Source organism: Thalassophryne amazonica, chromosome 1, assembly GCF_902500255.1.
Source record: "Thalassophryne amazonica chromosome 1, fThaAma1.1, whole genome shotgun sequence".
NCBI lineage: Eukaryota > Metazoa > Chordata > Actinopteri > Batrachoidiformes > Batrachoididae > Thalassophryne > Thalassophryne amazonica.
In genome coordinates, this window is record NC_047103.1 from 124,369,678 (window position 1) to 124,386,892 (window position 17,215).

Sequence of the window (17,215 nt, forward strand, 5' to 3'; positions counted from 1 at the left end):
AACTATAGAGATATCCATTTTTAATCGAAATATATGAATTTATTAAATCATTAATCATGTCATTTTTAACTGGTGTAGAGTGTTATAAATTTTGCCTATAGGTAGTTCTGGCCCATTTGCAATGAATTAGGGCCCTTTTAAAGGTAATAGATTTTTTAAGTATCAAATTAGTGTTTTTTGTCATGTAATTTATTGGATTTAAACCGCAGTGAAATTTGTCTTTTTTCATATGTAACAGATATTTTAATAGATTGAAGTGGAATATTAATTCAGCATGTACCCTGTTTGATTGTGTGTAGAGGGTAAGAATGACTGGCAACACATGTTGCTAATCATTGTGCGTTTATATACAGGTGCATCCTGACATGATAATTATGTCTGAGGAAGGGCGAGGCCCGAAATGTCACACTTTCTTTTGGTGCTGCATTAAAGGTTTGCTTGGGAGCTGACTGGCTGTGCGGTTCTCTTTCTTTTTTGCTTTATCTCTCGTGTTGGAGCCATGATTCATGGCAGTCCACTTGGTTGCAACAGCTCTCCAAGGTGTGATCACTCCTTTTAGATGCAGGCTAACGAGCAGATCTTATTTGTTGCAGGTGTTAGTTTTGGGGATGAAAATTTACAGGGTGATTCCATAATTTATTCCTCAGAATTGAGTGAGTCCATATTTTTTTTCCCTCTGCTTGGTCTAAAAAAGTAACCGTTACTGACTGCCACAATTTTTTTTCCTGATTTCTTATAGTGTTTCTTAAAGCCAGAAAGTTGCCATTTGAAATGACTTTAGTTTTGTGTCATGTCTGTGATCTGCTTTTTTTTTTCTACAAAATTAAACAACTGAATGAACATCCTCCGAGGCCGGTGATTCCATAATTATTGCCAGGGGTTGTAGTTTGAGTTTGTGGCATCAACAGCAGATGCTACTATTATTGTGAACACCCCCTTTTCTACTTTTTTTTTTACTAATAGCCCAATTTCATAGCCTTAAGAGTGTGCATATCATGAATGCTTGGTCTTGTTGGATTTGTGAGAATCTACTGGTACCTTGTTTCCCATGTAACAATAAGAAATATACTCAAAACCTGGATTAATCTTTTTAGTCACACAGCACTACTATTATTCTGAACACTACTGTATGTTCAACATAACACAAACACACACATTTTAACTTTAAATGGGAGGTGATAGTCTAGTGGTTAAGGCATTGAGCTTGAGACCAGAAGATTCTCGGTTCAAATCCCAGCCTAACTGGCAAATCACTAAAGGCCCTTGGGGAAGGTCTTTAATCCCCTATTGCTCCCGGTGTGTAGTGATCGCCTTGTATGGCAGCACCCTGACATCGGCGTGAATGTGAGGCATTATTGTAAGCACTTTGAGCGTCTGATGGAAAAAGCTGCAGTCCATTTATTTACCATTTAAATGTAATTTATTGACCTAACCTGCATGTCTTTGGATGTGGGAGGAAGCCAGAGCACCTGAAGGCAGCCTACGCAAATATGGGGAGAGCATGCAAACTCCACACAAAAAGGCCACAGGTGGGAATCAATTCTATGACCTTCTTGCCGTGAGGCAACAACCACTTTTGGAGGACCACAATGGAAACATGTTTTATGCGTTGGCCTGCCTGTGCACTGTTAAACCGAACACTCCATTTTAATACAATAATTAAGTTAATGTAATTCAAACTTTGAAAAACGTTATAGTCACTCATTTCCATTAATTAAACTAACACAAAGAATGCCTCAAAAAATCTAATCCAAAATGTAATGCAAATTTTTTAGGCAGAAATTTGTCACTTTTCTACTGAAAAATATAACGAGATTTACATAAGTTTAATTAACTATAAATTGTTAAGTTACTAAAACTTTAACAATTAAATTTTTGAAAATTATTTTATTTAAGTTGGCAAACTCAAATGGTTTAAGGCAATCGGTTTCCTCAAATGGTTTGAGTTCAACTCATTGAGTTTTACAGTGTGCACAGAGGGGCAGCGGGCTGGAAAACACATGTGTTAAGGAGGAGGATGACATAACTGATCTGGATTTATCTTTTTTTTTAAATTGAGGACCATAATGGATGCAAGTTTAATGCTTCATTGTGTTATCCTCTGCAATTCACAGAGAGGTGGCTGTTCTAGCACGTCGAGGAGCGCTTCCAGAGAATCCGGGGGCGTCAAGGAGCACTTCCAGAAGATCCTGGAACCCACGTGCACCAAGGAACACATCTAGAAGAATCTGGAGCCTGTGCTGGTGGAGGAGTGCTTTGAGTGGATCCCGGAGCATGTCCAGCAGTGGACTGCATTGTCAATTCCGAGAAGTGAGAACGACATATGTGTCTACTCCTCCTTCAAGGCTGGAGGAGAGGAGAATGGATCTAGTAGGGACAATACTGACTAGACACAGCGGTCTGTCACTCTGCTGGACAATGTTTCTGCCAATGGTGAGTGCGCTGCCACCACACAAAACATCCATACTTTTCCTCCATTTTCTTCTCTTCCGTGGAGCCACACTAGGGTTTTTTATTATTGTTATTTATTTTCTATTATTATTATTATTTACAGTACTTTGCCTTCCATGCCTACAGTCAGGGGAATTTCCACAGCTTCTTTTCACATAATAGCAGCCCACAGCCATCCTGAGCACTTTGTGCACAAATGTGTCCTCATTTCAGTATGATTCCAAGTGAAAATTGTCAGATGTAATTCACGTGTTTTGTTGCTAATGTGTGTCTCCATCTACTCCCCAACAGTCGCAGCACAGTGAGATACTACCCTCTGCTGTCATGGGTGTCTTGGTGGCTTCCCTTACTAGTCTGTCTACTCCTGACAGATCTGCCACACAGTCTCAAACTCTTTGTTTTCACGAATCCATTGTCTAAAGAAAACCAGCTGTAAAATTGATGATTCATCTATTTAGTATCATGAAAATGTAAGGACTGTGTATAAAAATTGCTACAATCCCTAAATGTTTTTTGCAGTGTTTTTGTTAAACCCCTTGAATTAAAGCTGAAAGTCAACACAACAAGCACATCTTTATTGTTTCATTCCAACTCTGTTGTGCTGGTGTACGGACACAATATTACCCAAGAATTGTGTCACTGTCCAAATATTTATGGCTCTGACTGCAAATCCACACTGTTCTACTCAGACGGTACCTGTGCTGGGTGAGGACGCTGACAGCAGATGGGTGGTTGGCGCAATAGGCCACATAGAGGTCCTTCATCTGTGGCATCAGACTCAGAAAGAAGCCTCCAATTCTCTGCTGGTTCTCTGGAAGCCTGGAGACAGAGAGAGGGAGAGACAGAGAGAGACGCACGCCACACACACACAAAATGTCTTAAATAAATCAACAGTAATTCCAAAGATTGCACATGTCTGTGATGTAGACGATCACCATGCACGCTGGTTTGTTTGGCTATAACAGGTAATACACATTCTAAACACGTGACTAGGGTACTGTGGTCAGATTGACTGATCCTGGAGGATTACAAACTTAGTGGGCTCAAGTCACCATCAAGTCACTCTCAAGTCATGAATCAGCAAGTCCCAAGTCAAGTCTCAAGTCATAATGACCACCAATTGTTTGAGGTCTGACCAGTTCCGATGACCTTCCGAGCAGACTAGAGCACTCAACACACCACACACAGTAGGATTATCTTTAGAGCCATCATGATAGTCGGGGTGTCCTTAAGACTGTCAGAAGGGGAAGATTGAGTCTGAAATCGGCATAATTTTCTTGCCGTGCAAACCAGGAATAAGCAGCTATAGTTTACTGTTGTGAAATGACAGCGGTGCAATTCAAGACTGTACTTGATAAAAGGGCATGAACTGCAATAGTGCTGACCTTATGTTTTCTTCCAAGGACTGAACCAACATCTGCTGGAAGGTTGAAATCTCCTCCAGATTTCCCTGAATATGGCCGATGTCAACACTGCTGAGTCTGGCAAGAAGAAGAAACAAGATGACGTACACATGAATTTTAATTTATCTCCATGTACTGTAAAATATAAAAATAATAAGATCAACTTTATTTATCCCAAAGGAAATTATTTTGCCAGAGTACAGAAACAATGACTGTAAACAGTGAACAGTGTTTTTTTTAAAGATATTTGCACAAGATGTTTGACAACTGCACATAACTCTGAGTAACTGAATAATTGTACTCATTATGTATTCATCCTGCGGGCGGAGAATAATACAGTCTGATTGCCACAAGGAGGGGAAAGACCTCCTGTGGCATTCTGTGGTTGCCCTCAGTGGTCTCAGTTTGTGGCTGAAGGTACTTTGACAAGACGTCAGTGTGGCATGCAGCGGGTGGGAGGTGCTGTTCAGGATGGTGAGCAGTTTCCTCAACATCCTCCTCTATGACACCTCCACCACAGACTCCAGCTCAACCCCCAGGACAGAGCCAGCTCTCCTGATGAGCTTGTTGAGTCTGTTCATGTCAGCTGCCTTCCGCCTGCTGCCCAGCACACAACAGCATAGAAGATGATGCTGGAGACCACAGAGTGGTAAAACACCTGTAACATATTTCTGCAGACACTGAAAGACCTGAGCCTCCTGAGGAAGTACAGTCAGCGCTGACCTTTCTTATACACAGCATCTGTGTTTAGAGTCCAGTACAGTTTGTTGTCTATATGGACACACAGGTACTTGTAGTAGTCCACAATGTCCACCTCAATTCCATTAATGGTAACTGGGTTCGGACGGGTATCTGATTGTATCCGATGATTCGGATATAAAAAGAGGATATCAAGACATAAAAAAGAAAAATACATTTGATATGTCTCTTTTAAATCATAACTTAATGGTTGTTGCATCATCAACCCACCAGCGTTAGTATTTTTGTATTAGCATTGCATTATTTTCAGTATTTTTCTCATATTTCCCCTTTTATCACCAACAGATGCAAACTCTATGCAGATGATTTTGTGTGGAGTTTACCACAACACATTAACTTGTTTTCATATTATACACATTTTATTACCAGCTTGTTTGTAACTTGGATGCACATAATTTGGTTAGTATTCTGTGACAGTGTTTGTGCAGTTATATGGAAGTTTTTTCAGCTAATATGTTTGTTAAGTGACATCTGGATTACAATCGTTTTGTAACTGGTTAACAACTTTTTTTTTATCTTTATTGGGTGGACCGCGTTAGAATCTGAATAATCCCACTGCTGCCACCAATTTTTAGTGATGAACCCACCTAAGCCGACATGCTATGCGACACACCCAGGCACACCCGACACTGTTTTTTCCAAGATATACCTTGAAATACTTGTTTCACAGATATGTGTCATGAAGAGGCAACATTGTGTCAGAAGTTTAAAAAAGCACAACACAAACACAACATGATTTCACAACAGAGGGCACTGTGGGCCCAAAGAGAGTTTTTTGTTCATAGAAAAGCTTTTGTTTCCAGTGTAAAAACTGGCAGCAATGGCATTGATCGATTTGGCTAAACTTACACTATGTAGCCTTGTTCCGCGCCAAAGCATGTTACGGCTGCAATGTCTGGTTAAGGTGAGCACCGAGACGGGCCTGCTGGTGTGGGTCTGGCCTGTCTTGCAGAGGTGTTCCAGACAATGATAAATAAATGGACTGCATTTATATAGCGCTTTTCCATCTGCATCAAATGCTCAAAGCGCTTTACAATGATGCCTCACATTCACACAAACACACCAATGTCAGGGTGCTGTCATGCAAGGTGTTCACTGCACCCTGGGAGCAACCTGGGGATTAAGGAGCTTGCCCAAGGTTCCTTAGTGATTTTCTGGTCAGGCTGGGTTTTTAACTGATGATCCTCTGGTCTTAAGCCCAACGCTGTTATGTTTCGGACGCAGCCCGGAGAACCGACCAGCGTTTGAAGGACCCAGTATAAAATAAGCAGAGCACGGTACAAAGGATAACAGAGTTTAATAAACATAACAGTGATGTGATAAATATAAAAGTGCGCGGTCTGGCGTGGTGGATTGCGGTGCGCTCCCAGCAGCGCTAATGGTCCGGAGCCAGAACCAGTTCGGACCCCAGGACCCCGCCGACACCCCCCCAGGTGGCCGCGACAAACCGAGTCTGTGAATGAAGAAATCATCTTGTGAGTCCACACTCAATACACAGAGAGACCGCTCAAAGGTGTACAAACAGCAAACACTTCCTGGCTTAATTACTAATCAGCTTCCCACCCTGCAGGCATGGAACATCCTGTTCACAAACTCACTGCAGTGGAAGCTAATTAAAACGACCAACATAACAGCTCAATACAATAAGGTGTGAGGGACACCACATTTACTGACTGTATAAATGTTAGTCACAAAATCTAACGTACCTCAGGAAGTGTGCTGACGAGCGTGAGACCTCACCCCCTCCTCTTTCACAGACCATGCATCAAACCTGGACGTTCTCTGCATCCACTGATGATGAGATGGCTCTCGAGACGATGATCTCACCCGTCTGGTCACAAGGTCGAGTCTCTGGCAAATACACACTGTGTACTCCAGTGTTAAATGCCACCATGTTCCAATCCATGTAGATGCATACACAGCTGTGAGTCCTGACGAGCCGCAGGTGATCAGCCTCAGGTGATCAGGGTGAGGTCCTGATAAACTCAGCTACACAGCCACTCAGTCCCAAATGCGCACCACCTGGAAGGAAAACCAAAAGACAGACAAAAGCCAGCCAGGCACGCCAGCCACAACAAACGCTTAGCCACTAGACCATCACCTCCCTGCCACCTTTCCACACCCTGCTACAATGAGGAAAAAACATAAACTACTGTTTTCTGTTTAGTGAGTGCTCACTTCCTGCTGAGTAATCTGTCCTAATTGACAGATCTGCAAAAGAAGTTGTCGCGTAGTTCATTCCAGCTGACTACTGCAGTGGCATGAAGTACAAGAGTACAAACAAGAATACTGGCCAAACACCAGTCACATGACTGCTCAATTGAACAATTACTACTAAATTACTACTTGCATAATATAGTCTTCAATTAATTCCAGAATATTGGGTTAGAAATGGCTCTGGTGTCTCACTTTATTGATGAAAAGTGAATCATGGTCAGCAGCACACAAAGCTGCAAAATTCCTTTTCTACATCCATGAAAATCTTATCATGCCTGGAAATTCCACAATTTATTTGGGGCGGGGACAATCCTCAGTATGTATTTTGATGCCATGGAAGGTTCCATACAGATTGTGCACATCATGCAGTCTGTGCATATTACTGTATTTTCTGTAAAACTATTTATAGAAATTACCTCAGGTTATGACAGGTGCATGACTCACCTGCTGTTCACAAGGAGCGCATACGGCCAATTTTCAGCACCATGGAGCTGTCCGTCTCCTTTTCCTTTATGTCCTCCTTCTCACAATCATTGTAAACTAATGTAGCAAAATCTCCACACCTCCAAGAAAACGAAATGGCATTGTCCCACCATGAACTTAATGCTGAAATAGGTCTGTGCGTGTATGAATTGTATGCCACCGTGCTATTTGTAACCAAATCCAACTGACACACATGGACACAAGCGCTGTGTGTTTTCTACACAGATCACAACATATCAGAATGCTCTGAACAAGCAGAAGAAGCAGATGTTGTTGTCTGCACGTTGTCCGTGCACCTGGAAATGTGTCTTAATTACTGTTGTGTTGATAATTGTGGTGGGTGACTTCATCCCTTTGGGGACCAAGCAGAAAGACAAAGTTGCAAAAGTGTAAAAAGTGAAGTTTTCTTTAAAAAGCTGCAAACCAAGTTACAAAAAATAGATGGAACCAAAATGTTACTGAACTATAAAAAAATAGGGCACAAAATTTAAGTCAGATAATCACTAAAGAAACTAAAGCCCACCATCCACTAAATGATGACGTAATATGAATTTGCATTTTGCTACAGCAGTATAGAAAAGCAAGTGCTACTGCAACATGTGTGGAGGACCTGTGTTAGGAACACGCATCTTGTTGAGATGAGGCCACAGCGTAACAGTCTGAGCATGTTTAAAACTTCTATGATTCAACTGTTGCCATCATGCACACTGCGTGGTGTTACACAGACGTTATTACAAGGAGATAATCACATACTGATTGTATCTTTATGCACATAGCAAAATTTCTCTCTTATAACAGAGCTGTGCATCAGCTACAGATGGGAAAACCTGTGCAGTGCTGCTGACAGTGGAGACCTCACACTCATGCGGACACAGACACACACCGTAATGTGTACACTGTGTTCTACATTTCTTTTGAAATATGTTTCTGCATTGTGTTGACATGGCACTGTGTTACATTGTGTAGTGAGTGGCTGACGTAAAGCTTTTTTCATGTTAGCATTTATTCTCTACCTTTGTAGAGGAAATAAAGAGCTGATTCTTGAGTCAAACGTACCCGTCTGAAGGGTGGAGGGAGCGCAGGTATGAGGCCAGAAGACTCTGTAGCTCCCTTGAATATTCGGTCTCTGTTTCCAGGATGTTCTGTAGAACCTGATATTGACAAACAGTCACACTGCTTACACCCAATGACACTGGACTATTTGCAAAATGTAAAAATTACATTAGAACATTTGCTTTTGCCAATAAAATATTAAGATTACACTTAACATGTGGGTTATAAAGGTATGTGAATTAGCTTTAACATATTGATCTTTTTGGCCATCTACTTGTGCTGTGACGCTGTGGCCATGTGGCTTGTTTCTCTGTGCACAATCCAGCACATATGTGCTTAGTGTTAAGTAGCCTATTAACTGAAAAAGGCCAAGGAGATACACACCTTGCTGCAGCAGACAGATTATTACTTTTGGGAGGTGAGGATGGACCAGTTGCTGATCAGGATGTGGGGCAGCTTCATAGTGTGGTAGATGGTGACATGCAGCACCAACACATGCTCCCTGAACTGACCTGCTCTATCTAAGGATAGGTACTGAAACCCAATATTAAATGGCCCCAGAGCTATAAAGAGTGGAGTATTGATAAGCCCCACCCCTTAATGACACTTCTTTCAATATTGGAGAAATGAAAGAAATAAATTTATTATTGCTATGTAGAAGAGAGCTCTCTCTCTCTCTCTCTCATTCAGAGCCTTCCTGTGTACAGAGTGTGACGCAGCTCTTGGCCCTTGCTCAGAGGCGGCTTGTCTTTCTCTCCCTCAGGGGCTGCATGGTGGTGTGGTGGTCTGAACAGTTCTCCTTGTATAATCAGTGTCATACTAATGTGTTCAAAGCAATGTTGTCACAGTTTGCTCGTGCAGTTTTCAATTTTATATGCTAGAAAATAAAGCAAAGTAAATTTCATCTCTGCTTTTTGCAGATGATGTGGTTCTATTGGCTTTATCAGGCAGCAACCTCCCATGTGCACTGAGCAGGTTTGAGGTCAAGTGTGAAGCAACTGGGATGAGAATCAGCACCTGCAAATCTGAGATTATGGTCCTCTGTCGGAAAATGGTGGATTGTCCCCTCTGGGTCAGAGGAGAGTTACTGCCTCAAGTGGAGGAGTTTAAGTATCTCGGGGAGTCGGGGTCTTGTTCACGAGTGGGGGTAAGCTGGAGTGTGACATTGACAGCTGGATTGGGGGTGTCTTCTGAAATCTTACAGACGCTGTACTGGACCATCACGGTGAAGAAGATGCTGAGCCAGAAGACGAGGCTCTCAATTTACCAGTTAATTTATGCTCCTGTCCTCAGCTATGGTTATAAACTTTGTGTAATGACTGAAAGAATAAGATCGCAGATACAAGTGGCAGAAATGAGATTCCTCTGTTAGGTATCCAGGCTTACACTCCTGGGCAGGGTTCGACTATCCAGGGGGACTCAAAGTAGAGCTGCTGCATCTTCGCATTGAAAGGAGCCAGTTGAGATGGTTTGGGCACCTGGGGAGGATGCCCCCTGGTTGTCTCCCTAGGGAGGTCTTCCAGGTACGTCCAACCGGGAGGAGGTCCTGGGGAAAACCTAGGACATGCTGGACAAACTGTTTTTCCCAGCTGGTTTGGGAATGCCTTGGGATCCCCCCAGGAAGAGTTACAGGACTTGGCCGAGGATAGGGAAGTGTGGGATGAGTTGCTTGCATTGCTGCCACCATGACCCTGATAAATAGTTAGAAATTAATGAATAAAGCAATCTTCTGTTCTTATTTTGATTCTTATTTTGCCCAAAATGTACAGATAAGAATACGGTAAATGTACCAGACCGATAAGCGGTACCGCTAAGAGTAGTAGTGCTGTTAAAATCTTAACAATACCCATCTCTGATCATAGTCCAGTAACTATGTCTTTAACTCTTTGCCTTCCTAAGTAGTTCTGCCCCTGGTGTTTAAATCCCGCCCTATTAACAGATAATGAATTCATAGAGTTTATCAGGACAAAAATGGAGAATTTCCTGGAGATTAATGATAATAATGAGGTGTCCGATTCCATATTATGGGAAACTCTTAAGGCAGTCACCCATGGAGACATAATTTCATATGAGTCAGCTGTTAAAAAGAAAAGGGAAAAGCATATATTCGAAATTGGAAATTATCTCCCAGTTTTGGAATCAGCATACCAAGCTTCAAGATCCTCTGACAATTATAACAAGATCATGAAACTCAAATATGAGTACAGTTGCATTTTGGGAGTTCAAGTTAAAAATGCTCTTCTGAAACTAAGACAAAAACAATTTGAATTTGGGGATAAGCCCGGTAGACTTTTGGCAAGGCAGCTTGGAGGCGCACAGGCCTCGAGGTCAAGCCATTGCATCAAATCCAGGACAGGCACCCTATTACCTCACCCTAAGGAAATTAATGACCATTTTAGAGAATTTTACAGTGAACTGTAAATATAGCTCTGATCAATCAAATTTGGATCTTTTTTTGACACCTTATCTTTACCCAAATTAAGTTAAGTAGCCAAAGATGAACTGGATTCAGACTTCACTTGAGAGGAAATAAAATCAGCCATTAATTCACTCCCAGCAGCCAAGGCCCCGGTCCAGACAGATTCGGTTGCGAATTCTACAAGAAATTTTGTGACATCCTTGCCCCACTTCTGTTGAGAATGATTGTAAACTCCATAAATAATAGTGTTTCACGTGAAACATTGTATGAGGTTAACATTTGTCTCTTTCTTAAGAAGGGGAGGGAAGAAACTGATCTGGCTAGCTATAGGCCTATTGCACTCCAGAATGTAGACCGGAAGATAATCACCAGGATACTGGCAGGCAGACTAAACAAACACCTGCCATCCATTATACATCCTGATCAAATGGGATTTATCCCTGGTAGGCTTTCCTTTTTTAATGTCAGGCGTCTCCTTAACACAATGTACACTGAATGACAGAAAACATCCGGTGAGGCTAATCTCTCCCTGGATGCCCAGAAGGCTTTTGATCAGGTCGAGTGGCATTATACGAGGTCTGTTAGAAAAGTATCTGACCTTTTTATTTTTTGCAAAAACCATATGGATTTGAATCAGGTGTGATTGCATCAGCCAAGCTTAAACCTTTGTGCGCATGCATGAGTTTTTTCACGCCTGTCGGTTGCGTCATTCGCCTGTGAGCATGCTTTGTGGGAGGAGTGGTCCAGCCCCCTCGGCGGATTTTTATTGTCAGGAAAATGGCTGAGCGACTGCTGCTTTGCTGCATCAAACTTTTTTCAGAAACTGTGAGAGACAGCCAGGTGGAAACCATCCAGAAAATTCAGATGGCTTTCGGTGAAGATCTTATGGGCATCACACAGATTAAGGAGCATTACAACCGGATTAAAGACGGCCCACAGCGGCTGAGGGCGCGCCTCGCTTCGAGCGGCCATCTGCAGGCTGAAACGACCAGATCATTTCCAAAGTGAAGGCTGTGTTGATCCGGGACGTCGTCTGACTACCAGAGAAATGGCAAGAGAGGTGGACATAGCACTTTTTCGGCACATTACACTGTTACAGGAGATTTTGTAATGAAAGACGTGCGGCAGAATTCGCGCGTCAGGACGGAGCCGCGTAATGGCGCAGAACAAAAAGCACCTCCGTGTTGGAAGTCTCACGGGACATGCCCAGCTCTTCCACCATTCGGAAGATTCAGACGGCTTTGGGTGGCTTTTCAGTCGAGTGAGTATCTGAGAAATTGTCGAAGATCTGGGCATGTCACATGTCCTGTGAGACCAACACGGAGGTGCTTTCGTTCCGTGCCATTAGCGGCTCCATGGCGAATTCCTCCGCTCCTGTTTTCATGACAAAATCTCCTTTAACAGTGGAATGTGCCGGAAAAGTGCTGATGTCCACCTTTTCTGCCATTTCTCTGGTAGTCAGACGACGTCCCGGATTAACACAGCATTCAGTTTGGAAATGATCTGGTCGTTTCAGCCTGTCGATCACCAATTCGGAGCGCGACGCGCCCTCCGCTATTGTGCGCCATCTTTAAACCGGCTGTAACACTCCTTAATCTGTGTGATGCCCATAAAATCGTCCCTGAAAGCCATCTGAATTTTCTGAATGGTGTCCACCTGGCTGTCTCTCAACGTTTCTGGAAAAATTTGATGCAGCGCTGCTCCAGCCGTTCAGACATTTTCCTCACAATGAAAATCCGACGAGGGGGGAAGGACCAGTGCTCACTCAAAGCGTGCTCACAGGCGAATGACACAACCGACAGGCGTGAAAAAACTCACGCATGCGCACGAAGGTTCAAGCTTGGCTGATGCAATCACACGCAGAAGCCAAAGGTAGAGGGTGGCCTTGGTTTGCCACTCTTTAGGCACTACTACTGGGCTACTAACATCAGGGCCCTCATGTACTGGCAATGGGGAACCCCTGAAAACTAGACCGCCGGTGCTCCCTTGTGGCTAAAAATGGAGGTAAATTCTGCTGTCAATTCCTCCCTACCTGCATTATTGTCATGTGTTTGCCTGAGACCTCTGTCCTAACACCAATTTGCTATAATCATTCATTTCTACCTCCATGGTCTGATAAGGTTTTTGTTTTGCTGGAGATTTCTGTTAAACACGTTTACATAGACGGACAGTTTGCATCTTTTGAATCACTGAGCGAGAAGTTCAGTCTGTCACATTCACATTTTTTTCAATATCTGAAGGCTAGACATTACATTCAATCTAAAATACCCAACTTTGAGGCCCTCAAAAGGGAGCACACCTTTTGATACTCTGCAAAATTCCCCAGATTCTAGGCATCTAGTGTCCAAGTTTGTGAACGTTTTTGATGAGTGTGAACCAGAATCCAGTAGTAAAATTAAAAGACACCTGGTCAAAAGAACTTGGTATCAACATCTCTGACAAGGTATGGGAGAACAGCCTATGCACAATAAAATCTTGCTCTATTAACAGCAGGCACCACAGCCTGTGTTGTCACGGCATCACGTGACCGCTGAAGGCGCACTGAAAGGGGGCTGTCCAATTAACATACTTTTGAGAAGCTGTACAAACTTTATTTTTCAGTGATAACGAGTAAAATTACTTTCAACTTACTATAAAATATGTATATTTTGCTACTTATATCAGTTTTCCCTATTTTTTTGAGGTGTCATCTCCACTTTAATTCAGTTTAAAGTGGTCCATCGTCTTCATTACTCAAAGGTCTCTCAGGCTAGGCATGATAGTTGCTAACAGCTCATCCTCTATGAGTACAAATCGCCAACTCCTCCATCTTTTAAAAGGTGGACTGCGGACATGATATCTGTCATACAGATGGAGAACCTGAGACTTTCCAGAATGCACTTTTCCACGCGGTTTGTTGCCATTTGGGACTCTTTCCTCTCCCACATGGGATCTGCGTAATCATGCAATGACTTTTGTGTGGGACACTGCGTAAATGGCACCTTATGTTATATGCAGCAATTTTGATGATGCATCCCGTTCCTTTTTGTTTTTTGGCTATTGACGTGTGCACTTTTTTTGGTCTGGTCCGGGGGTTCTGTATGTTTTTCACTTTGTTTTGTTCATACAAACTAAATAACTGAACAAAAACAATTTTAACAACAACAAAAAAATCTTAACTATACCCATACCTAGACATGACCTCACTACCACCAGCTTTTCTTCTGCCACCTTCAACTTGACTGCTTTATTCCCAAAACCGACATAAATAAAGTGCACAGCAGCTGTGCATTTGAGAGCAAGAAAAAAAACAGTGTCTGGTGTAACTTACAGCCAGGTCATTAAGTATTTGGACAATACACAATTTTTGTAATTTTGACTCTGTACACCTCTACAATGGAGCCGAAATTAACCAGTCAAGCTTCAGCTTTAATTCAAAGGGTTTAACAAAAACATCACATTAACTGTTTAGGAAATAAAATCATTTGCCTACATGGTCCCTGAATTTTCAGTAATTGGACAAATTAAATGTAAGTTAGGTCTGGGCACATGCACTAGTTCTGTGTATTTCCACATCCACCACACCACCTCACAGGTCTCAAAACTAACAAGGAACAATGTAGACCTCTTCTTGCAATACTCCAGTTTTTTTGGTCCTCAACACTGTGGAACCTGCTTGCTGGATCATGCACAGAGAAATGGTCCACATGTCCAAAACACTGTAGTTGATGTTCTCTCACAATGCAAGTCATACTCCTCATCTGAGTCTCCCAAAGTAATTACTTGTTTGACAGAAAGCCATTCCATTGGAACACAAGAATCCTCCAAATAGACCTAGTACCCAAGAGATCCAATTGTTCCCTTTGGTCACTGATTGGCATCATGTCTTGAAACCATACAGGAAGCACCACATAAAGGATTTTTAAATATGAATCACAACTTTAACACACAGTTTACTTTAGAAAAGTCTGTGTACTGGAAGATGAAAATTTCTAAGTCAGAATATGTTTTGGACTTCAATGCTTTTGGGGATAATCCCTTAGAGAAGAGAAAAATATTTACTTTTGTTTTTTGCTATTGCTGTGTAACACTGTCTTCAGGCAAAGAGAAAAAGAGAAAGTAAAAAAGGGGACATTTAGGTACCCCAAACATGGCTTGTCCACAGAGAGAGCGTGCTGCATTATTAAAACACACTCATACAAGCTGCCAAACCCTGAGGCACGGCTGCCCCAGAAACCAGTGGAATGGAAAAAATAACCTACATTACATCTGCTGCAAACTCACAAACAACACATACAGCAGTGTGACACAGGCTCTACAAACAAACTAATCGATTAATTCGATCTGGGTGCAAAACAATTGATTGCAACAATCAATAAAATACACACAGCAACTTTTGCAAGTATATTTGTGTAATTTCCACACAATATAAAACACAATCATTGAACAATTAACATTTTAGGGAGCTTTTACTTAACAGCAAAGCTACCTACTTAAAGCGGACAGTAAGACTTAGAGATAAATCTTTTACAGATCTGTCTACAGAATATGGTCAATAGGGCAGGGGTGGTGGCCAAGCATTTGGTGCGTTTGATTCCAGTGTGGAAAGTTCCCGGTTCAAACTCACCCCTGCCCATTTTCCACATAATGTGGAGTTGCATCGAGAAGGGCACATTGGATCTGCTGTGTTGACCCCACATGAATCAAACGAGAAGCCAAAAGGACATAATTTAGGGCCCATTCACACATAGTGTGAATTTGGTCGACCTGTGTATAAAGTGCGCATGAAGCAGGAATCGTATGCAAAATGTGTAAAATCGTAGATGCCTCTAATGCCTAGTACACCTGTTGCTACAACTGTTTGTGCACACCAGTGGCTGAAAGACAGAATGTGCACTGTGTGAGCCCATCAAACCCTCTCGCGGCAGGTGTCGGCCAAATTCCAGGTGACACACACGAACATCTAACACCGCTTGCTTGGCACTTAGAAAATGTGTGGCCATTCGCACTGTTAACACAAAAAACAGTCAGTAGACAATTATTGTCGAGCTGGATGTGTTGCGGTCCTGTCCATTTAGGGTCCTGTCTTGGTTGGTTTTGTCTTCTGTTCATATTTTTCACACTTTATCCCAGCTTTTGTCTAAGTCATGTCCTCTTTCTCATTCCTCTATTTTCTATCTGCCACAGTAGTCTTTGTCATTTTCTTGTCACTCTCGGTTTCCTGTTCTGATTTCACATCTTGTCTATTTTCACCCTTTTTCTTGTAAAGTATTCTCTGCATTTGCCCATTTTCACCTTTCAGTATTTAGCACTCTCTGCCTCCCTCTGGTGATCCTTTGTCCTCACAGTTCTTAGTCTGTCTTGGCTTTACCTCCATCTAGTGCTCATTTTTGTCCCTACACATAATTAGGCATTATCACTTGCACCTTGGTTGGTCTGCACCGGTATCTTATCAGACATGCTACTTAAAGTGACTCTGGTTTTTGTTCAGGGCAGGCCCATTGCCTCTGGTTGTCTGCGTATGCATGATAGGTTTGCACTTTGCAGCCTGAGTGCTTCCTGTCCTCTGTCTTCTGGGATCATGTTTGGAGTGTGAGTAAAAATAGGTTTTGCACTTTAGAGCTTAATTCACTCACTAACAAGAAAGACTTTTTGTTGGAATCCAGTTTGAATCACAAGAAAGACTTTTTGTTGGAATCTGGTTTTGAATAACAAGAAAGATTTTTGTTGGAATCTGGTTTTGAATGAGAAGACTGATATCTGAACATTATTTTGTACTAGAAATACTCGGTTGAATTTGGTGTTCATTTTGGAAATGCACTCCAAGCAGCAAAGACATTTGTCGGCTCTGCTTATTCTGTTTGGTTCTCACTCTTTTATGTAAAGACTTTTCAGTGCACTGCCCTTTACAGGAAGGAGTCTTCTATTGAAGTCACATTTTCAGAAGAGGGAAGGAGTTCCCAGTTCTGGTGAGCATTCCTCTGGAGCTTCCACCGGCAGTGCAGTAGCATTCCTCTGCGCCCTCACCAGGAGTTGGCAGAGGGCTCCCAACTCTGAGTTTTGTTGCCACATTATGTGTTTGACTGGTTTCTTTATCACTAATAAAATTGTGCTTTAATGCCACTCTCTTCACCTCGGCTGTCCTGCATCTAGGCGTTCCCCTCGTCCCTTGGTTCACCTCCTCCCGACTGTAATAGGATGTGAAATTTGTCTAAGTGCCCCACGGCTGTAGAGTTGCTGAGTGCACATGTGGCATGTCAGTGTCGCCCCCCACACACAATGTGTGTGTGTCGCACGCTCCCCCCAACACATGCATGCGTGTGGTTTGTGCGCCCCCCCACAGGCGAGGTGCCTCTCATCTGATCAGAGTGACACCTTGGTCTGTGCGCTGAACGGATGGGGGCATGGCAGCTGTTTGACAACTTCCAAAACATGGTGCGTGTTCTGGAAC

General features: G+C 42.6%; 1 protein-coding gene across 1 annotated transcript in view; it reads right to left on the reverse strand.

Moving 5' to 3' along the window:
* Positions 1-17,215, reverse strand: part of LOC117513884 (rho guanine nucleotide exchange factor 7-like) — a 139,350-nt gene that overhangs the window by 28,153 nt on the left and 93,982 nt on the right. Inside the window, 3 exon segments of the mRNA XM_034174122.1 lie at positions 3,148-3,270; positions 3,837-3,932; positions 8,370-8,464. Of these exon segments, the coding sequence (XP_034030013.1) occupies positions 3,148-3,270; positions 3,837-3,932; positions 8,370-8,464 (314 nt within the window).